Source organism: Anopheles darlingi, chromosome 2, assembly GCF_943734745.1.
Source record: "Anopheles darlingi chromosome 2, idAnoDarlMG_H_01, whole genome shotgun sequence".
NCBI classification, from domain to species: domain Eukaryota; kingdom Metazoa; phylum Arthropoda; class Insecta; order Diptera; family Culicidae; genus Anopheles; species Anopheles darlingi.
The window spans coordinates 80,077,947-80,100,649 of record NC_064874.1 but is presented as its reverse complement, the minus strand read 5'-3'; the positions used below and the strand labels follow the sequence as shown (position 1 = coordinate 80,100,649).

Sequence of the window (22,703 nt, the reverse complement as noted above, 5' to 3'; positions counted from 1 at the left end):
CACGAGGGGAGAGGGGGTTGGAAACAGTGATTTAGTAGATGGTACCTCGGAGTGCGAAATCCATGGAGTGGTTTGCATTCGCGAATCAGATATTCAGGCCGACGACGACACTCATCAACCGCGGTAACCTTGAGCAGACACATGATCCGACATAAAGGTCCTCTTCAGCAACCTTTTTCGGAGCATCCGATATGCTAACAACCGAATCAACGTGCTCACGCTCTTTATGCTTCGCCACAAATCAAACCACATCATAAACATATGCTACTCATAGAAAGGGTGGAATGAGGCTCGAATGCCTCACTGCTGCTGGTGATGATGATGATGATGATGATGATGATGATGATGATATAACACATGTTACAAAAGCCAATTAAAAACGAAGTGAATCGAAATGAAGGAAAAAAAAGGAAACGGACTGCGGGCTAGGCACGCGCACCACCAATGGCTTCATTTACAATCTTGGCGCCAACGAACGATGTGGCGTCGGTTGCTTGTGACTGACTGACTGACTGACTGGCTGGTCAGAGCCGCTGGTTGTGGTTATGCCAGTGCCAGCGAGGAAGTAACTGGCCCCACTGGTCACTCGACACAGACTGACGACTCCCTCTTTCCGGAGTCCGCACTGGTCACTAGGATTTCCTTTGCTTCCTACAAAGCGCTGGGACTCCCGAACGGATGCGCGGCTCTATCAACGGCGCTGCATGCATGCTGATATGCTAAAAGCAACCTGTGACAAAAGACACCACAGCAGCGCGCAACACACACACACACACACACACACACAATGGGGCGCACATTCGCGAATGGCAAACATAATTAAAATATTTTGAACTCACTTGGACACACCATTGACAACAGCATTAGCAGTGGTGCCGGTGTGCTAAGTGCTACCGGTGCTACAATGTACATTGTAATAATGGCAATGCACACTCCTACCGCTGCACAATCGTGAAGCATTGTGCTTGAAGCAGCAGCAGCAGTGCCGGCGAGATCATTAATCATTGGCCGTCCCCCCTCACCGAGCATCATCGTTACGGAGCATGATCGAGCTGGCAGTCCGGCAGTCAGGCAGACAGAATGGCAAAGCGACCACCACCAGCACCACCACTAGCACTAGCAATGTCATAACGAATCAAAAATCAATAACTCTATCGCCTTTGCCGAGCATAATTCGCCGGCCGGAAACACATTTGTCCGGGGAGCCGGGGGGAACCGTGAAAGATTTCTTGTGGAATCCGTCGTCGTCGTCGTCGTTCCCTTTTGGATTTGATTCCTCGAAACTGACGATGACGATGACGGCGAGAGCGACGCATTGAGCATAGTGTTTTCGCGCAAATTGCCTCGTTGGTTGCCTTAAAAGTAGTAGTAACCAGCAGCACTGGCCACCGTTGGTCAAGGTGTGATTCAAACCATTGGCCAGCCAGTCCGGGGGGGTTTTCCCTTTGGCAGCGTGACCATCCACAAACTAACAAACAGCGTACGGTGGTCGTACCGCGGATCAGGTAGCGCTCGCTACCGCTTGAGCATAACTTAAGTCCAAAACCCTCTCGTGCCTGCCAAGCGGTGCGCCAAGGTTGCGTGTTGCGCAAGAAACCACCAACTACCAACTAAACCAACTAGTGAGAGAGAGGGGAAGAGAGCGATTCGAGGAGGGTGAGGAGTTCGGCAAAAAACACTCGTCAACACACACACACACACACTGAGCGCAGCAAAACGGAATAAGATCGAGCCTTGTGTGGTTTGGCTGACTTGTCCGAGGGGCGAGGAGGACGCCGGGGCACCGTCGTGTTTGGTGACCATCGAGGACGACGACGACGACGCTCGAGCGACGATCGGTTGTGCGATCGTTGTACGCCGGCCGGGTACGCGGCCCTGTCTTTGAATTCGATTAGCACCGCACCAATCCGACCCACGGCTGCCAATATGGCCAATAAGGGGTTCGTAGCTTGCTATTCGATTCAACTCACCATCATCATCACGACCACCACCGACTCTCTGTTGGTTCTGTTGGCGTCCATCTAATCACAACTTCATCGCCCCATCGCCTTCACCTCATCTCGCTGGCCAATGGGTTCTTTGATTATTTTCTAAAAAAACATAAAAAATACTCGCCACAATTACCTCTCGCCACAACCACTTCTCGTGCACATCGCTCGCGCGCGTCGTCAGGTGACATCCAGTTCAGACAGTGGCCATTGCTGAGACCCAGCGAGAGAGAGAGCCTCTTTTTTGCGTCGCCGCGCGTTGTGTTTGGGGGCCACCAACACCAGCGGCAAGACGGAGGAGAAGGTGTGGATGCATTGGATGCATTTTTGCAACGGTACCGGCTCCGACTTCGACTCCGGCGCTGCATGCAGCTTAATTAAGCTGCGTTGGCCTTGATTTGGTGAGAACGCAGGGCTTCTCGAGGTGTGTGTGTGTGTGTGTGGGCATGGTCATGGTAGGAACGTGGTATGTGTCGTGGGCTGGCTAATGTCGAAAGTTGGCAATCTAGCTGCTGACCCCAGCGTGGATCGTGGTGGTTAGGAGGGGGGTTGCGGTGCTGTCAACGATCGCGTTGGTACCCGGTACGTACGACGCCATTAGGACCGCATGTGGCGTGTCGTACCATGGACCTGGTGGACCTTGATGTCTTGAAGGCACCTTCTTATGGGATTTCTCTCTCTAGCTCTCTCTCTCTCTCTCTCTCTCTCTCGACGCCTAGTCTGCTAGTCAGACAGCGCTTATCTGCGAAGGTTGATGGGTGGTTTTGTTGACGTGTTGACGGATGTTCTAGACGCTGAGGCGGTCACATGGGTGGTGCTGGTGGAGACGCCTGGCCGCTGGTAATCATCCTTGTAATGAATGTCCATTTATTGCTGCTGCTGCTACAGCTACTGCTGCTACTGCTGTTTGCATTTTGCATACACGACAACCTCTGCACCAGCCACCAATTCACACAGAACATAATCCGGAATGCTAATGAGACGATCGTCGCTGTCGTCGGTTGGATTTCAAATTTACAAAACCGCAATGTCTGCAAGGGTCTTGCGGTGACAGTGTCTGCAGAGTGTGTTTAGCACTTTTTCGCTTGGACTTTGGAAATCGATCGCGAGAAATCGAGACCGAGATCATCGTCCCTTTTCGGAGCTTTACAACAGTGCTTTGCCTTCAAGTGCTTTGCATCCAAAAGGTGTTCGTTTGAACGTGTAGTGGGTATTTGTTTCGTCTTGACCAAACTCCGGCCACACCAGAGGACCAGAGCGAATTGAGTTGCGAGCCGTGGGTCGACCGTGGCATCGATTGACAAGATAAATTGACCATCTGTGACCAGATGGCCCGGCCGGCCGGCCGGTCGGCCACCGGCGAAGCCCACAGCATGCGTCTCGCGGATCTCTTCGGGGGGAGTGCAAAACATATAAATATATAAATGCTACTAGCAAACCAAACCAAACCGCCCCGGAATGTAGTCGAACGAATAGCGCGAACCGTTAAGCTTGATTGACGTGATTTTAATTTTGGACATCGGTTGGCCACCCTCACCCTTACTCTTGCGTTTCTCCGCCTCGCATACAAACACGTCTACCGAACCGCAGAAAACTTATTTTATTGTCAACACTAACAACAAGGGAGGGATTTGTAATTTGTCGGAGTCGAGGAGTCGATGAAGAAAGGAGAGTGATCTGTAAGCGCGAGACACTCTTTTTTGCGGATGACATCGTGGCACAGTGGGAGCAGTTTGGAGGCTTGGAGTCATGTCTTTTAATGGTATGTCGCTTTCTGGCGGGGCGAAGGGAAGGGAAGGAACCAGCAAATGTGAAAGCATCGACAGCTTGTTGGCTGGTTGTTGGTAGGCAAATGGCTTTGTGCCGGTTGTGGTGGTGACTTCACTCCAGCGTGGACGCGATGGCGCGAAAGCGAAAGCGTTCCCCACTCTCCGTCTCCACCTTCTGCTGTAGGTCCAGTACCGTTTTTGGCAAAATGGCGTAACACGAAAAAAAAACAAAAACAAAAATAAAAGTTTGTCCCCGAGGTGTCGGTGTCGGTGGCCAGTATTCTGGTTTTTTTTGGTTGTTAGCCCGAAACCGGCGGTTTGTTGTTAACGACTAATGTGTATGTGTGTGTGTGTGTGTGTGTGTGTGTGTGTGTGTGTGTGTCTATCTGTTTAGGGTTTGGTTTGTACGGACATGATTAACGAGGTCATAAATTTGGCGGATCTCTGACGGAGATTAGACGCGACGCACACACACCTAAGGGGCTAAGGCCGCTAAGGGAGCCACAGACCAGATCGCGTGGGCTTTCGCACAATGTCTCCTTTTTGGCGTCGGAGTTCGCGTAATGGCCATGGGTGGCTTGGATCTGGAGAAAGGGAAAATAATAATGTATGGACGGACCTACAAATCTCGCCCAAAAAGCCCAAATGAAATAGACACAAACACATTGTACATTGGCAATCATAGTAAGCCACATCGCCACAAGCATATTCAATGAGAATTGCGCCCCCCGCGGGCGCAAGGACACTTCTCTCGCGACACAAATCTCACTCCCAAACAGTCAACTGGCGCAAAGTAAGGTTAGTTCGCGGCTACAAGTGCTCACTGCTCAGTAAACAACCCGCTTGCATTTAGCATTTATAATGTCACGTGACCTTGGTACACGTGGGGACCGACCGACTTAAAAGCTTGAATTTCATCGATCGTAAAGAAAAATAAATAGCAGCGCGTCCAACCCGGTGTCACTGACGTCACTAAGTGTCATCTCACGTGACGTGTCGGACCGATCATGGCCGAACGGTGGTCATACGGTGGTCGTACTGTAACTCGGTCTTCGGTGACTTTGATCACGAATAACACGAAGAAGTGTTTCTTCTGCGACGTCTTTTTCTTTTTTTCTTTTCTTTGCTGACCACATGTTCTTGCAGAATGGAGCTCCAGTGCGGCGCATTCCCATTATTGAGTAACGTAGCACCTCCAGCTTTAAACGCCGCTAAGATCCGCCATCTCCATCCGGGAAGGATGGCATCGACACGGACCGCTACCACTGGTGGTGGTAGTAGGCTGCCAATAAATGCTGCCGATGCCATCTCCCATAGTTGCATATATGTACGTTGCGAAGAGAAGAGACTGAGCTGCGAGACCCATCTAGTAGTAGTAGAGACCGCCGGGCGGGACTGGTAGCTGTCAAACCGGTACCACTAACATAGTTTTACCTACACTACACTCGTGACAGCCCTCAAAGAGTGTGTGTGTGTGTGTGTGAGAGAGAAAAAAAGAGTGCAAAAAAGAGCGAAATAGAGCGTGTGTGTGTGTGTGTGTGTGTGTGCAGAGCCCCCGCCGAAGAGCACTCCGAGGCGTCATCAGCGTCATTTGGACGGGGTGTACTGCAATTGCAAACCGGCGAGAAGGTGCAGGAAGGAAGCTAGTGTGGTAGCACTATAGCGCTAGCTGGAAGCAATAGAGAGAGGACCGGTTCACTCACACCCATGCATACACACACACACACACACACATAGACACACACATAGATGGTAGACGGTGCACGCAAAGAGAGAAGAACGCGATTTGCGCGAAACGAAAGTGGAACAAAGTTGAATAGACGCAACCAAGGACGGGCAGACGGGCGGACGGGCGGACGGATGGATGGGGTGTTGGTGGTGGCTTTTGGTGATTGGTGCGCCCCGGTGCGGAGTGCCAGTGCACCGGATCTGCTCCGGAGACGGAACACGGCGGATGCACTCACTGCTGATGGAAGAATAGACGTTAGGAAGTGATCATCATCATCCTCCGGTGGAGTATCTGCTCCAAAAAAATGACTCCCGTGATAGAGCAGAAAAGTTTAGAAGGGGATCGAAAACATTATCTCAACAACCTCCTCCGGAACGCCCTTCTGCGCGCGTTTCGCAAGATCATCCCCCCCCCCCCCACCCCTTGGCGATCGTCGGGGGTTCGCGAAGAGAATGAAAGGGGAACGCCTCCGGGGCACCGGGTGATGGTCTTGGATGGATTTTGCCGGGTCCATCCGGTCACACGCGAGCCCACTGGCACGCGATGAGCCCTACCAATCAATGCCCCCCGGGCCGGAGAGGAGGGTTGGGTGTCAACCGAGAAGAAGAAGAAGGTTGCGTCAGATGATCGAATCGAACTGAAACCGATCGACACGCCGTGTGACATGGTCCGAAGAAGGGAACCATCGCGATGATGGAATGGGATGGGATGGGAAAGGGACACCACCCTCGGTACCATCATCATCATCATCTCGAGAACGCTTTTTGCGCAACCACAGAAGAGGATTGATGCTGGCTGACGGGCTCGTTGGTTCTTAGTGCCGCCAGCTAGGGCTGAAGATCGCACCGGACGATACGGGAGAGTAAAAGGGGGCCCCTTCACCCCCCCCGGGAGTTACCTCCCAAAGCATTGTCTCTCCAGCATCGAAAAGGCAATGATTGAAGGGCCAACCAACCAACCAACGAGCCCCCTGTTCCGTTCCGTTCCGTTCGCGCGGGGAAGGCCAAATTGCCGCTGCCAATGCAAGATCATTATCGGATCGGAGCTTAATGGCTGCATTGTGACGCGCGACGGCTCTCGCGAGGCTTGCTTTGGGGGTTGGAAAACGATGCTTTTCTATTCATAATTCATTCTGCTTCTGGTGAACTGGCCAAGGAAGACCCGCTCGCTCGCGGCCAGACGATCTATGGCCGCTCGGCACGCCAATCAACACGCCGTGCCATGCCGTGCCGGGCCGTGCCGTGCCACGGACTATTGGAGGTTGAAGGGCACCTAAACAGTGCCTTACGTAAGACAATCGGATCCTTTTTCAGTTTCTGTGCGGGGTTCTCTCTTGAGAGAGGAGAGAAGTCGTGTCTGTGTTGAGGTAACGTTCGTTTGAGAAGAAGAATCGAACATTAAATCGGTTCAGTTTTTATCCAAATATCAATAATCACTTCATTCCCTTTTGAGCAAAGTTCTATGCTTCTCAACAATCTTTGGCACCAAATCTGGATAGCTAACAGGATAAGTAACAGTAGGATCTCAAATTATTCGAGTTTATGTTGTACGAACTAGTATCATCTGTGGAAATAATCCTTAGATGGGTCCGTAGACAGATTTTTTTGGATCGATTTACGATGTGCTTGATTTTATGTGATTTTATGTGCGATGTGCTTATTTTAGTTGGTATATTACTTGCGTCTATGAGAAGTGTTCTGATAGTAAAATGCTTAGTAGATAGTATCATCAAAAACAGATTTCTCGCACGTCAACATAATTTGTTTTGATTGTCTCCATCGATTGCATAATTTATGACTACAATCTTCTAAAATTCTCAGATTACGTTCTTCAATTAGTTATCGGTGTTAAGACGATAAATGGACAACGGATGATAGATTTCAATTAACTGTTTAGCTGCTTTTAACATTTTTTTACAACTTTTTACTTTACTTTTTAACATATTAACAGGCAACTGCAACCTGATTTACAATTAAATGCAGCGTCATGAGACAGGCTACAGAAGCCAAGCATAGAACCAATTCCTTTTGATATTCTTCGAGGAATATCTGGCCCATTTCTAATCAGACACAGTCCTGCTGACTGTCCGTCCATTTGTAGTTTATCCAACCGAAAGCGCTCTCTGTTCTTCTGAGTCAATAGTCATTACCATCCTGCAGCATAGCATGCCAACCGCGTGATGCAACGCCACCGAAGAACCCTTCGAAGATCCAAAGGAAGAAACGTTCGTTTTGGTGCACCAGAAGCGCATAATGATTGCTTCCATTCCGTGCCAAAAAACAACCCGGTGCCACGAAGCGCTTCACTTGCCATTTCGAAGTCTCGATATTCTAATGGACCACGGCCACGAGTCGGGCGGGCGGGCGGGCGTACAATGGCTCTCCAAACGGGGCGCAATTCATTATACATTACAAGTTGCAGCCAAGTTAATTGGCATGGTCCGGCTGGAGGTCCGTTATGAAATTGATTACCGAAGCGGCAGAATTGGGAAGACGAAGCGACGAAGTCTTCACCAGGCAGCAGCAGCAGCAGCAATCAGCGCAAGAGGATCGCGCTTGAAACAGGTGCTCCGTGAGGTGGTGGTTGATGCAGAAGCAAGCAACGAGAGAGGAAGGTACTGCTAATGCTTCTTGCGTCTAATGACTTCCTCACCATCCGCGGACTCTCCAGAGAGTCCAAAGAACAAAGCAGAGCAGACAGTGACGAGCTTCTTCACTTCATGGCAGGAAAGGAAGTGGCAGCAGCAGGTTTCTTCGTTTGCAATCTCGCTAATGACCGGCGGCGCACTTCCCCCCCGTTCCACTCAGCACAGCACATTGGCGGAAGTAACAGTCGTTGTCGGCGTCGTCGTCGTTGGCGTCGTCGGCGAAGGCACAGAAGTGGGTCACCGCACAGTAACGGTGTATATCCCACACTTCCTGCCACGATCCCACGATCGATCGATCGCGCGAATGATCTTTCAACCATCAGTTGTCGAGAGGCAGAGGCAGAGAGAGAAAGGAACTGGTTTGCGTGTAGCGTGTACCGAGACTGTGTGTGTGTGTACTGGGGAGGATATCTCAAATGCGGGCCAATGGGTTAGTGAGGAAGGCAGGAGCCGGAACTTCAACCCTCTAGCCGGGGTGGAAGGACCGGTTTTTATCGTCGAATCCTGCGCCAGCATTGCCTTTGCGTAATGCAAACACCTCCGACTCCGAGCTCCGATAACCACCGAAGCTGATTAATTGCGTGACAGCAACTCCAGCAATCCAGCTGGGCACCAACCTCCTCTCTAATCACGTGAGGTGCGTGAGGTGCGTGTGTTCGAAGGAAGGGAAGCATTACATTACATCGCGACATAATTTGCATAAATAGACCACGAGAGTGCGCCACGCACTCCGTGTTGCGGTGCGTGCAGCGAATTGTCAAGCGATAAACTCCATCACCGTCATCACCGTCATCATCATCATCGGGTCGGGTGCGTTGGTGATCGCGCCCTCTGTTGCACCCTCTGGTCGCGCGTTGCATAAGCATCCGTTGTGGTGCAGCCACCACGATGCACCACGATCGACGATTAGCCAGCAGTAGTGTATTTGATTTGGTCATTTAGGGGGGGGGGGGGGGCCGAGTGATCAGATTGCAGATTTCAATTTAAAACGTGCGTCTCGCGCCATGATGGGGCGGATGTCGCTCTTGTAAGAGTGTACCAGGTGTGGTTTTGTAATCATCGCTCGGTTGCCGGTGTTGATTACATCGCCGTAGGGCGCGGTGCCCCGGATCTAATCTGATCCTGGGGAATTAGTATTCGATCGAAGTCTTTTTGCAGCAGTACTTCTTGCGCTGCTTGTAATGGCAGACGAGGATCATCGGTAGTGAGAGCAGATGGCACGGTATATACCTGCACCGGTGACAGGATTAGTCAGCGTCAACCCAACGACTGGCATTAAATACGCATCGAGAGCCGGTATCAACCCATTTTGGGTCAAACTCGATACTCGACTCGGCTGCCCTTACTTCAATTGATGTGAGCTGTCACGGTTTCCGTTCTAATTAGATAACGCACAACGCGCTTTGTTTGTCGCGGAACCGGTTCCGGTAGCAAGGTGCGGTGAAGATTCCAAACACACTTTTCGCCAATTACGCAGCGCAGCCCCGGTTTTGGGGTGGTGAACCCCCTCATTGTCACCTCATTGCGATGGTGTGGAGTTAACGAGGGGCTGTTACACGTGCCGCGTGTGTGTTTTTGCAGGGCGAGGCCGCACGTCGCGCGCAAAGTTTTATGTGAACGCGAGAGAATCGCTCCTTCTGAAGGTGACTTTCGATTTTAAGGTCGATCGATGTCGAATGTTCGAAATATGACAAACTGCCATTGCGCCCAGCAAAACACAACCTACACGTTGCGGTGTGCGTTTGTGTGCGCTGGTTGGGCGTAAGCTTTCACCAGGATTGCGCTCCCGTCTCGAGGTGTGCGAGGTCTGAATTTCTGTGGCACCTGGAGTGAGTCAGGTGTCACCGATGAACGCCCACACCGCACGGTATCAATTCGCGTTCGCTGCGAAATGCGTGGAGTAACTAACTCCCCGAAAAGCACCACCGGTGGGCCCAGAGGGTCTCTCCTCCTCGTTGGCGCTTGCTTGCTTTTGCTTCCCGCGTTCGTTCGTTCGTTCGTTCGCGCGATGGCGACCGCTAGTCGATGGTGGCGATGGTAACTTCGAAGTAGGTCAACGCGAACGCTGGCTGGCTGGGCGAAGGAGGTGGGGTCCAATCGTGATGCGCGATAGACCTCACCAATCCGCCACCACCACCACCGACGCCACTTCCAGCCGTGTCTCTGGCTGTCTGCCACCGTCCAGGAAACCTTCCATTCGCCGATTCCGGTTCTTTCTGCGGGAATTACCGACTGTGGCGAAGGCGATGGCGAAGGCGAAGTGTGTGCGTACGCAAAGTAGCAACACAACGAACACGGACACGATTGGAAACCGCAGAGGAAGGGTGCCTTTCGGGACAATTATTTCGTTTGTTTTATTTGCTTCTTCTGTTGCTGCTGCTGCTGCTGCTGCCAGCCATCGAATTACTCGATCGCTATCTGCTTCACTGCTTGTGTGTTCTCCTTTCTTCAGCTTCAGGAGTTTTGAGTGATGGATTTATTAATACCTCGAGCCGAGTATGCAAATGGCCCGCTACACACACGCACACTCACCAATACGATCTGCGATCCTCTGATTTATCGAGAAACTTCCATGGCGCGACAATCAAGCTTTGATTGAATTGAAATCTTCGCGGGGAATAGATTTGTGGAGAGCGTGTTCCGTTCATGGAAAGCCACAAATATATGGGACATATTTTTTGGGACAGAAATGGTGATCTGATCTGATGGTTCTGCTGATTGTTATTTACGCCAATCGTCGCCAGCGCCAACGTCAAAGCGTCCTCGTGAAAACGCATCTCCATATCGGGAGCCACTGGCCAAGCCGGGGAGTGCGCGTCCAAACCGGCGGCCAATAAATCACAGCTAACAGTAATTCATTGGCATGGCTGGCTGGCAGGCAGGCAGGCAGGCAGGCTCCTCAAAAGGGCACCCCGAATGGCCATGGGGTGTAAATGGTTGTTTACAATGGCGCAAAAAGCGCGAATACTGGTGGAACTGATCGGTGATCGCGAATGAAAGAGACTTTGCAAGGCAAAGACATATCCACAACAAGACAGTGCGACGATGACGGTCCATGATTCCCGGATGCCTGATCATCCCGGATCCAGCTGGCATTTCTGGCCGTTTGGAGCTTCCAGAGTGGGGCCCAACGGAGATACCATGGACCAAGGGTACCTCCTCTCGGTCGCTTTCAGCTGCGTAAAGCTGGCGTGACTGACTGACTGTCGGAGTGGCTGTGGCTGTGGCTGGCTGGCTTCCCTCGCAGCCCACCATAAATTGAAGTTGGGAGGTTGGTTGGGAGGGAATTAATAAAATGTTGCGGACGCTAGCGGCCTGCTGATGAGAGCCCAGGAGAGAGAGAAAGAGAAAGAGAGTGCTTGACGAAGGAAAGGTAAAAAAGGAAGGACGCGATCGAGAGAGAGAGAGCAGCAAACAGCGGGCAACAGCAACAACGACATCAGCAGCACAACGTAACAACGAGCGGCGGACCGAGTGGCTGGTACGCAGGCAGGCAGGCAGGCGAGCATGCGTAAAGAGCGCGCCGATCGCGATCGCGAAGTCGAACGGGGTGTGGAACGAGACGCGGAAAACAGTTAGGTAACTGTACATAACTTATGATGTACGCTCATCGACGACGACGACGCGCCGATGCCGGATCGAGCCGGTTTTGGGGCCCCACCACGGTGGCCACCTCTGGGCCACGCACCGCATCCACGCCGTGGATCGTGGCGCGCGGTTGTTGTTGAATGAGTTTGAATGATTGGTGCGCCCAAGCGCGCGGGAAGAGACGGAAAGGCGAGGGCGAGGCCGATCTGAAGATGCGCTCGGGAGAAATATGATTTTAATGATGAGCCTAGCCTTGCGGGGAGGTTTGATGCGTTTGATGGGAAGTTGGTTTTGCTCCCCGTCCCTTTTTTTGGGGGAATGAGGAGCGAGATTGAATCTTAAGAACTGTTTGAATGTTGATGTTCCACTCTAGAGAGGTTTTCGTTTGGAGTTCTTTAATATTTGTAGCTTCGTTTTTGGAAAAAGTTTCTTCCAGATATGATAGTTGCGTTGTTATTTTTTTATCGCCGATAATTCTTTTGGAAGATTGTTACATCGAGGACTAACTTACGATTAATGTTACGAAACGACGTCTTCATTTTCATCTCAAAACGAACTTAATGCAGAGAAAGGACTTGAAGCATACCTGCAATTGAAACAGGAAAAAATGGAAAGGAAACAGACGTTAGAAAATGGTGCAAGCGCTCTTCGTTCACTTAGCTCAGATCATTAACAAAAGAGATCAACCTGAAACAAGAATAAACAATCATCGATCGATCGAGATTGCAATTGCTACTGCACAGCAGCAATCATGCGGCCGCCGTTTTATGCAATGACAACGCGATCTGGACCTGGATCCGCCGCCAGTGACTCCACCAATTATCATTTGCAACATCGAAGAACATCCCATTAGAATGGAGAGCATAATTTGTGCCACGTAACATTCCCAAGCCACCACTCGGCGGATTGGGGATGAGGTCCGGTCACTGGTGTGTCCAGGGATCCGGGGGCCCACGTCACGGATTGCCACAACCGCTGCTTTCGACACCGAGTTCCCTTTCCCCGAGTCTGGGTTCGTCTTCTTCTCGGCTGCACTGCAGCCAATCAAATGCAAATGAGAAGAAGAAGAAGCAGAATGTACTTTTTACGCCATTATGGACGGAATTGATCACAGCATTATCCCCGTTCGGGGCGATTTGCAGGATTGAGGGTTCAATCTCCGGTCGGACATTGGTGGATGGCCGAGACCCGCGACGTTACCGCTGACGTTAGTGTACTTTGGAACTGAACTTATTGGGAATGAAGTTCGTGACAGGGCGGTCCACCTCACCCCTTCCTTTCTTCTCGATCGCACCCCACCCTGGGGGGGCACCACAACGCAATAAACGCGCGAGAGATAGTGAACGGGGATTGGACTTCGATCGCGCGGACGCGTTCTGAGGCAAGATCACAGCGTTCTTGCTCGCGGGGACCGATCGGTCAGCAGCAGCAGCAACAGCTGCCGCAATCTGTGCCGCGGTGTGATTAGTGGCCAATGGTGGCGGACCGTAGCCAGAACCGGAGCCGGAGTCGGAGCCGGAGTTGTCCGAGGGGTCCTAATGCCGAAACGAATGACTAATTTTACGAAACTGATTTCTCGACCTCCGCGTCGGTCCACATCCCTCTTGTTTTCGATCTAGAACGATCAGTTAGGCTGCTGCGGTGGCGACTCCGCTGCGGCGTTCTCGGTGCGCGCTGGCCCTGGCCGGTTACCTCCCGGAGGGCGTGAGTCATATGGAGTCTATAGAACCTCGGATTCGATACGCCGTTAGGTTCGTTTCGGTAATTTATGCTCTCGCTTTAGGACATGTGACACACATATTTCATCCATGTACGGTGGCGATTTGTCAGTAGTAGCGCACACACACACACACACACGCGCGCGCGTTGTGCTTTGTTCAACGATCATTAGCCGAGTAATGGATGGAATACTGTTTCAATCCGACTCGATCGATCGAATCCATTGTAAATCCAGTACTTGAACCTCCCGGGCGCTAACTTTACGACAATCAACAAACACGAGAAAAACGGTGGCCAGTGGTTAAGAGACAAAAAAAAAATGGGGGGAGAATTCTTCGCCACCCTTGGCCTGCAATTGACCGAATCGACCCAAAAGCAGCATTCTACGCAAGGGCTAGCGGGTCCTGTGCAGCAAATCCAGCGTTCAGAACCCGCCTACCCGGGCCGGGTACGGGCCAGTTTGATCTTTATGGCCCCTAGGAAAGGGGAGGAGGGGGTGGAGTCCACCAGGTTTCCCGGAGGTAACCGTAAATCATTAAAAATGTTATTCGTGTTTTATTCAAATTTCTATCGCGCATCCCGCAGCAAAACAGGGAACCGGAAAACCCGGTAACGGGGGTGTTGTGCGGAGGAGAAAAGAATAGTTTTTCCAGTTTTAATTGCCGCCGCCAAAGCGAAATTTTTGGAAGCGGACCCTCCTTTACAACTCCGCTTGAAATGGAAAGAGGAAGAGGCCACAAGGGCTAGAGCAATTAATTCCGGTTCTTCCTTCAGGGCCCCGGGTTTTGTGACAATTTTTTTCTCTGTTGCTGGCGAACTCTTTGTTTTCATTTTCGTCGTGATTTGCTTTTGAATACCTTTTTCCCTTAAAATATCGCGGATCTTCTGTCGTGGTCCGTGGAATTTTTCCGATTATTATTCGTTCCCGAAATGGTTTCTCTATTTTTACTACAAATTATCATTAAGGATGGAAATTGAAAAAATATATTTTTTAAAAACATTATGTGGTGCTGTCTTTCGATGCAGCAAACAACCATCCGGTGTGTGTCTGCAAAGCTAAAAAATCGCTTTTCGCCCCAAATCAACATCCGCAAAACGCGAGAAGTGCTTGAAACGACTGGTACAACGTGTGAGTGTGTGACAACGGGGAGGGCCTCGGCACCTGTTTCAATAAAACAAAAGAGAGAAAAATACCAGAAAAACACCGGCACACAAACACCCATTCCGCTAGCCGGATGATTGCGTTACGATTGCGAATCTATTCGATGGCGGCGGCGGCGGCCGCGGCGATTTCGATTTCGTCAATCGGTCTAGGGGGACACATACAACCCCTAGAAAATGGTTCATCAACCCCGTCCTTCCCTCCGTCGCATCACATTCTCCGCCTCATCGTAGTTGGTGGTAGCAACAAAGCAAAAAGTCGCCAATTGGCAAACTTATTATTTTCTGCTAACGGAAGCGCGATCGGATTTGGTGGCAGCGGCCACGGGTACCCATCATCGGCCATCACGAGGTGTTTCGGAAATTCGGAGGAAATGGGGAAGAAGCAGCAGAAGGGTAGTAGCAGCAACGCTAACCAACAGAACTACAGCAGCACTAGTAGCAGCAGCAGCAGCAGCAGCAGCAGAACCGGTGGAAGAAAAAAAAACAGCGACCAAAAAATGGAATGGAAAGACCCAAACAAAACACTCGACAAACGCCATTTGATTACACATGGAATGGAATGGAATGGAACGGAATGGCGCTCGCGGGCTCGCGCGGGTGCTTTGCACTTTTCCCCGACTGACCTATATTCGCGGTGGTCGCGTCGCGTCGCGTCGCGCACGCGGATGGCTGACGTGCCTCTCGTGTGTGTATGTGTACCTCTGTGTGCGGCATGTGTTGCCAACCAGCCACCCCCGTTGTTGTTGTTGTTGATAGGGGCTTCCCCATCATTCACTAGCATCGGTAGCACCGGCGGCACCCAATGGAACCCCGTACAGGGAGCGTCGTTCTTTTCATATTTTCCCGTAAAGAATATTTCCATACCAATGTGGCGGCTCCCATTGCTTGCACCTCACCTCAACACCCCCTTCGACCGGCCCAGGAGGTGATAGGGAGAAGGGTTTGAAGTGGAATTGTAATGGCGCTTTGACACCTCATGCGAAGCTTCTAGCGTCGCAAACGCGCGTCACGACCACACCACCGCACATCGACTGTGCGGACCTTTATGTTGATTACTATGCGCCAGCAACCTCCCCCAGGGGAAGTAAAAGGAAAGGCAGAGAGAAATAAGGGAAAAGGGAGGGAAACATACACACACACACACACACACACACAGAGCTAAAAAAAGGCTCGTGCAACCGACGGCATTATGCATGAATTGGAATGCAGAAGCGGAAACCGAGCCGAGAAAATGCTCTCTTCTGCGTTCCCCGCGCATGGCCTACTACTACTACTACTACTACTACTGTGTAATAGTCTAGTGAGCTTCGACCAGTGAGTGAGTGCGCTCGTGATGGGCTCACGATGGGTGAGATGTGGAATGGGATTTGCATGCTTCATGCTGCTGCTGCTGCTGCTGCTACTGATGCTCACACGCTGTGTGTGGGATGGGATTGAAGCAGCGAAACAAAACAGCAGCAAATCCCTTCGGCAACATAATTATGTGCCCGTTGATGCACAAGATAACCGCAGGGCATGCAGGCACACGATAACGGACACGGACGGTTCTGGCCGAGGCCTGTCCGGTGCCGGGAATGGGAATTTGATAGAAAGATAGAATAAAGAATAGAAAATGGAGGAACCGACGTTCCATAATTAGAGTCTCATAATTTGTGACCTTTCTCTGGGAAGCTTCTGGGTTCCAGGGTGCCTTTAAGAAGTGAATTGGTCGTCACGCTTTAAGGGGGGGCTTTGGTTATTTCGGATTAAAAAAAGGCTTATTTTTGACGGTTTTTAATGAAGAAACCATTCAACTTAATTTTACAAATGAATGTCATGTTAAACTACAACTTTTCAAGAACATTTGGTTCTATTTTGGGGAAGATTTGATCAAAACTACGTTCATGGCATCCAATCGAGAAAGGCAATTTTGCAAAAATGTACTTTTTGCGGTGCCCATCGTAGCTACGTGCTGGGTCATCTGAAACATACAAATGGGTATTCTTTTGTTAGATTATAAGTTTATCCAGGTAGCCCCGTTGAGTTTTTGTTGAATTTCTCATTTTTCGATTTTTGGCAGATTTTTAAAGTTGAAAAAGTGTTACTTTTTTCGATGTTGCCTCAAAAAACGAGTTTTACATAATTAAAAGAATTATAAAAAAAAAAAGTATCAACAATTTTAACAAAAACTTGACGGGGCTACCTGGCAAATAGTGTACAGATTATGTGTTCAAAATTTCAAATCGATCGGTCCAGTAGTTTTTATGCTACGATGGGCACCGACTTTGAAAACGACTTTGAAAAATCAATATCTTTGTCAGTTTTGCTTCGATTAATCCCAAAATTTTACACAATATTCTTGAAAGGATTAAAGCTCATAAAAAATTGTAAAAAGTAAATACGAAGAATTAAAATAAAATACCGAAGCCCCCCCTTAACTGCGCATTAAAAGAAAGCGGTTCTCGCACACTGGACTAGATGGTAAGGACTCATCATTGCATCATCAACTTTGGTACCGGTACCGGCCGGGAGATAAGTGATAAGCTTCGGTGACATTCGGTGTGTATTCGCGAGCAGCATGCGGGCACTAGCACACTCTTTAAGCTCTTTAAGCGACAAACTCGCCCGTGATGATGGTCGGTACTTTGCTACACTCGACACCAACGTACCGACCACCATATTTCTGCAACAATCAACCAACCAACCAACCTCCTGCCCGTGTGGATGCAAAAGAAGGGGAAGATAATAAAATAATTTGTGTAAAAAGCACCGACCAGGCAGCATCTCGTCCGAGCCTACCACACGGACACGGAAGCACACGGAGCAGTGTAGGAGCGGAAAAGCCAACTGTAAAAATGTCGGTAAACAACGGAAAAACTGTGGCCACGACGGTGCCGCGTACCCGAAGCCGCGAAAACGAACGGTACATTCCGCCGCGTGTTCCCTCCCCACACCCGGGGACAGGGGGACCCCCCGAACACCAGCGTCGGGTTTTTTTCTTGCTTTTTCTCGTTCGCTTCGCTTCTTGCAATGGTTAGAATGGGCCAGCAATCCAAGCAAGCAAAGGCCGGGATGCCGATGAGCAGCACGAGACGGGTCTGGGGGAGGGAGGAGAAAGGGGTCTGCTAGATCTCTTCTCCCGGAGCTACCTCTCCTCCCTTGATTTGGTGGAAAAGAATGGAAAAGCTAATGGAAATAGACACACCGCTACACACACACATACACACACTGCCAGCCACGGACAGAGAGCCACACGCACACACACAGATACGGGACGCTGCGAATGACGTTGAAGAAAATGATTAAAATGGAGAACGAAATAGAAAAGAATGGAAGCGAAAGGCACCCGGGATGGAGCTTCATCAGCCGAGCCAAGGGATGTGGCGGAATGAGGGAGAATCCGAATGGAGAAGCCACGGAATGGAATGGAAAGGCACAACGAACGGGCGAACGGGCGCGGATAGTTCTCAGGTGTAACATATTTGTTAATAGCACCACGGATCGCGGACTGCGGACCGCGGACCGCTATGCGCAGACACAACGGTACTCTCCGTTACTTTGTGCCAGCCGCCAACTCAGTCAGTAAGTCAGTCACGGGAGGAAGGGCAGAAGGCACACGGAGAGCCGCCGGCAGAGGCCTTGAAAGAGCGACGCGTCCCTCCACGCCGGTTGGTCTATAGGTGGCGCTGGGTTGTGAGAAAGCAACGAATTCTTAGTCATAGAACGAGTCCCCCGGGCCAGTTTCGAGTTCCCAAGCCCTGCTCGCGGCCATGCTGACGAGACGACGCTCGACGCAGTCTGCTGCCGGTTGGGTCGGTCGAGTCGGTCTGGTGGTCCGTTATCTACTTTTGATTTCAATTATTTCATTATTTCGAAATCGGCGTCGGCGAATCACGCTCGCACTTAAGCGCTTCTTCCTTTAATGATCAAATGGTTGGAGGAATTTTTTGATGGTGGGGACTAACTCTTGGAATAAACTGGTCCCGGGAAGGCTTTCAAAGTGAATTCTCGCTCGAAGGGTTTGTGTTCTTGGTGTACCAGTAGTTGGAAAACCCTTAATGATTGCTTCTCCGGTTGGGAATGTTCTTCCGGAAAGATGCAGTTCAGCGTTTCTGGAACGTTCCAAGAGGAATTCAGTAGTTACACTATAACACCACGAGATGGCGCTTGCCTGGTGCGACTTAGTGCTAGTTAATCGGCATTAAATTCCTCAAAACCAAGTCGCAATCAAAGGAAAGATAGTTGAAGTGCGCTCTATGACGTCCAAGTGCTGCTCAAATGAATATAGAGTGAAGGGGATTGTCCGGAGCAGATTACGGGACCCGTCGCGGCCGCTGGCTTACCTTTGATGGATCCACTGGAGGAGTTCTGCACCGTTGACGCCTGCACATTCGTTTGCATGGGCATGTGCGCTTCCAGCTTCGACGTAACATTACTCCACATTTCAAACATCCTCGAAGTGAACATCGGACCCGCCGCAGGACCGTGCGCCACCGGAAGACACACGGTTCAGGTCACCTCAAGTCTTGTGTGTGTGTGTGTGTGTGTGCGTGCGTTTTGCTCCAGCCACACGTTCGCCACCGGAGGCGATTTGTACTTTTTCGGTAGCGGTAGCGCCGAAGTTTCGTTCCGTCTGGTTTTGATTGTTATTACTTTTTTTTTCTTTCTCCTTTTTATCAATTCACTGCCCACTGCAGCTGCTACCACCTCCCTGGCCTATCGTCTCACGAAACCGGATCGACCTCGGATACCTCGGAGCAAGGTATTAAAAGCAAAACTCAAAGGCAACAACTTTCGAACAAAACAAACACTCATAAGCCACTGGCCGCAGGGACTTTGCAGAAGTAGTAGTAGTACTAGGGGGTGGGTTGTTGTGGACGCAGGATGCTCAGTTCATCAAATGCTTCCCGACTCCCGTAGCGAACCATCGAACGCCATCTTGAGTGTTCTGCACGGGATTGGCCGGGCTGCACCTCATATCACTACCGCCGCAACCACCTGCATCCAACCACCGCTATCTGCTGCACATCGGCTGTTGCTTCGGTTGCTGTTGCTGTCACTCGCTGAAGGCACTTTTCCGGAATCGGCGAGACTCGAGCTCCTAACACAGAAAGGTCTACCTCACTTAGAGAGCGACCTGCTGCGTGGAAGCGTTCCTTTGATTTATTATCAGTTTGTTTTATCTGATAAAGCTAACAAATGGTTCTCCACAATGGGGCACCGGGGAGTGTGTATCAGTTTCTTTTTCTTCTCTTTTTTGTTTCGGTCGTCCTATCGGAACAGTCGTTGGATCGGTGGTGGTGGTGGTGGCAGCTTTTATGATTTCGTTTCGCCTTCGCCACTTCACCACTTCTCGCTAGATACGCAGATTTATTTTTAGTTTTTTATGTCCACTAGCTCTTGCTCTCTCTTTCTCTCTCTCTTGCTCTTGCTCTCTCCGTGATACACTGTTAGCTCCCTGTTTTCGGCTGAAAAGCCGGTTTTTGACCAAAAGTCGTTTTTTTTTTCGTGAGCGTCGATCGACAACGGTTGCTACGACGACGATCGCGACTCCCTCCCTCCAGGCGTCACAAAAAGCAAAAGCTTCCTCCTTCTTCCCTCCCAAAAAAACACACACACACACACACAAAACCCCCCGGCAAGGAAGCTCGGCACGGCACGGCTCGATCGCCGAAAGTCGTCTCTTACGCGCCGCCGGTCTCTTACGTAAAGGGCAAACGCGAGGCGATCGAGCGCTCGGGCGCACCAACAACACTCCGCCGCGCACACGATCGTTCACAGTGTTGTGCGGGGTTCCGCGTGACGTGAGTTGGCGGGACGGGCCGGGGCGACGGCAACGGCAACGGGTTTGGGGCCGAAAAAACTTTCACGAATTTTCGGGCCAGCCTTTGCGTAGAGGGGTGGTGGATGCTCTTTCACTTCATTAGCAAATGAAAGGTTTGCTATTATGATGGCCTCTGTGTCTCTTCGCTACGCGCGCTCTCTCTCTCTCTCTCTCTCTTTCTTCGGTTTTTTTTCGGGCGCGGATTATATAACGGAAAGCACTATCCGCGATCAAACTCTCTACGCACACAGTGTCAGAGACACACACACGGACACACGCGGACACACGCGGATACACAACGGAACACCGGAAATTTCTGGGACCTTAAGAAAGAGAACGATCCTTCTCGATCAAACAGGACATTAATGATTAGGACGAATGCACAACAAATTCGTCAGGATGGGGTGTGTCTAGTTTCACTGTTTTCGGCGATTTCATAACCATTCCCGCGGTTTAATCGCATCGCTTTATCACCTCACAAACACCTCGCACTTCACTCGCCCATTTCATTCGGAGACAATTCTCCAACCACCGTCCGTCTGTCTGCACCTCGATCTGTGTTGCCGATTTTTTTCTTTGCCACCTCACTCTCTCTCTCTCTCTCTCTCTCTCTCTCTCTCTCTCTCTCTCTCTTTCTAACTCTCTTCCTTTTTTACTGCTTGCTATAAACGGATATAAATTAAATAAAATAGTGGCTCTATTGAGTAATGCTTTTATTAAACCCCCTCGCGGGTCGTTGTTGTTGTTAGCGACAGATGTTGACCACAACGAGACCCCGAGCCGTTGTTTGCGTCTGTCTAATTTACTTAGCGAAAGGATTTTCGTGTTTTTTTTTTGCGCGTCGCGAAAACAACCAAATGTCCGATCTAATTAAAAACCCCAAAATAAGGTTCCTAGAACCGCCGAGCTGCATGTAGCATAAAAGCGTTTCGTTAAAATGCCAATTTTCACCATATTCGGTGCCACACTACTGCGCTCGGAGCGATTATGCGGATGCTTTTGCACCGGTATGCCGGCGGCGAATGTGTGTCAGCAGTTTTGGCCTGTCACGCCAAACGATGGAAGCCCCTTCCCCCCACCCGGGGGGCCACCGCTGTGCCATCATTGCTGCGTCATGCGGCATCCCCATCGATGGTTCCACAATAAATCATGCCAGGCCAGCCAGGACCGATTGGCGGAAATTATTGATAAAACAGGAAGGGATTTGGCCGTTCCTAGGCTATGCACGCTTAGTGCTTAGTGCGGCGAGCACCGAGGAGCACCGTACCGGGAATGAGGGGCCACACAGCAGGCGGCGTTTCAAACTAGCGTTGTGCAAAAGGCAGGCAGCGATCCGGAATCCCGTCGTTTTGCGTCCAAGACACGTCATAATCTCACTTTTTTGCTCTCGGGATGGTTTTTGTTTGTTGGAAATTGATAAGGGTCCTTCCAAGGGATTCAATCTACACGAAACGAATTAATGAATCCAATGTGTGTGCAATCCGATGCCCAAAAGACGTGTCATAGCCAACCGGCGGGTGGCAGAAAAGAGGAGAGAATCTCAGAAAGATCACAGCGGGAGATAGTTTCCACCACCGATGGCTAGTGTCTCTTTGTAACATAATGCAATTTCTGCTTCGATTAATGGCACCGGAAGAGACGCTGCTCTGAGTGTGTGTGTGTGTTGTTGTGAGGAAGAATCGAATCAATAACTTGGGCGGTGGTAAGTAGGTGGTGTAGCTTACAAACTATCATGTTCTTCTCTTATCCTCCTTCTCTGCCATCATAAGTCATTGGTTTTCTCTCTCCAAAACAACAACCAACAACAACTACCAACATGTGGCACTCCTTGTTTCTGCCCCCGGGAAAATGGCCACCTCAAAAAGGCACATTCTAAGTCCACCGACCAAGCATGAGGAGCCTTTTAGGATGGAATGGAAAAGCGTCCTGGATCGTTTGCATCACGTGTGTGTGTGTGTGTGTGTGTGTGTGTGTGTGTGGTGTGCACTTCCTGCTGCTTCCACAATGCCCGATGTGGTTTCGTCGCTTTCCTTCGATACGGAATGGCCCCTTGGCCGCAATCCATGCTTTTTCCATGCAATCCAATCTCTGCGAGGCGCAGAAACGACGCCGTGGTTCCGCCGCCAGCATAATGGACGATGAACCACACACAAAGAGAGAGAAAGAGAGACAGCGAGAGAGTGCAGAACCGATGGCGATGTCGGTCGTTGTCGGCTGCACACAGCAGAACACATATATAGGCCCGCAGGAACAGGCGGCATAGTCTACACAACAACACAACGACGATGACGACGAC

General features: G+C 50.5%; 1 protein-coding gene across 1 annotated transcript in view; it reads right to left on the bottom strand.

Annotated features, from left to right (window-relative positions):
- LOC125948360 (probable nuclear hormone receptor HR3) overlaps window positions 1-19,050 on the bottom strand; it is a 57,672-nt gene extending 38,622 nt beyond the window's left edge. Inside the window, exon 1 of the mRNA XM_049674332.1 lies at window positions 18,927-19,050. Within this exon, the coding sequence (XP_049530289.1) occupies window positions 18,927-19,050 (124 nt within the window). The remainder of the gene's footprint in view (window positions 1-18,926) is intronic.
- Window positions 19,051-22,703: the final 3,653 nt, after the last annotated feature.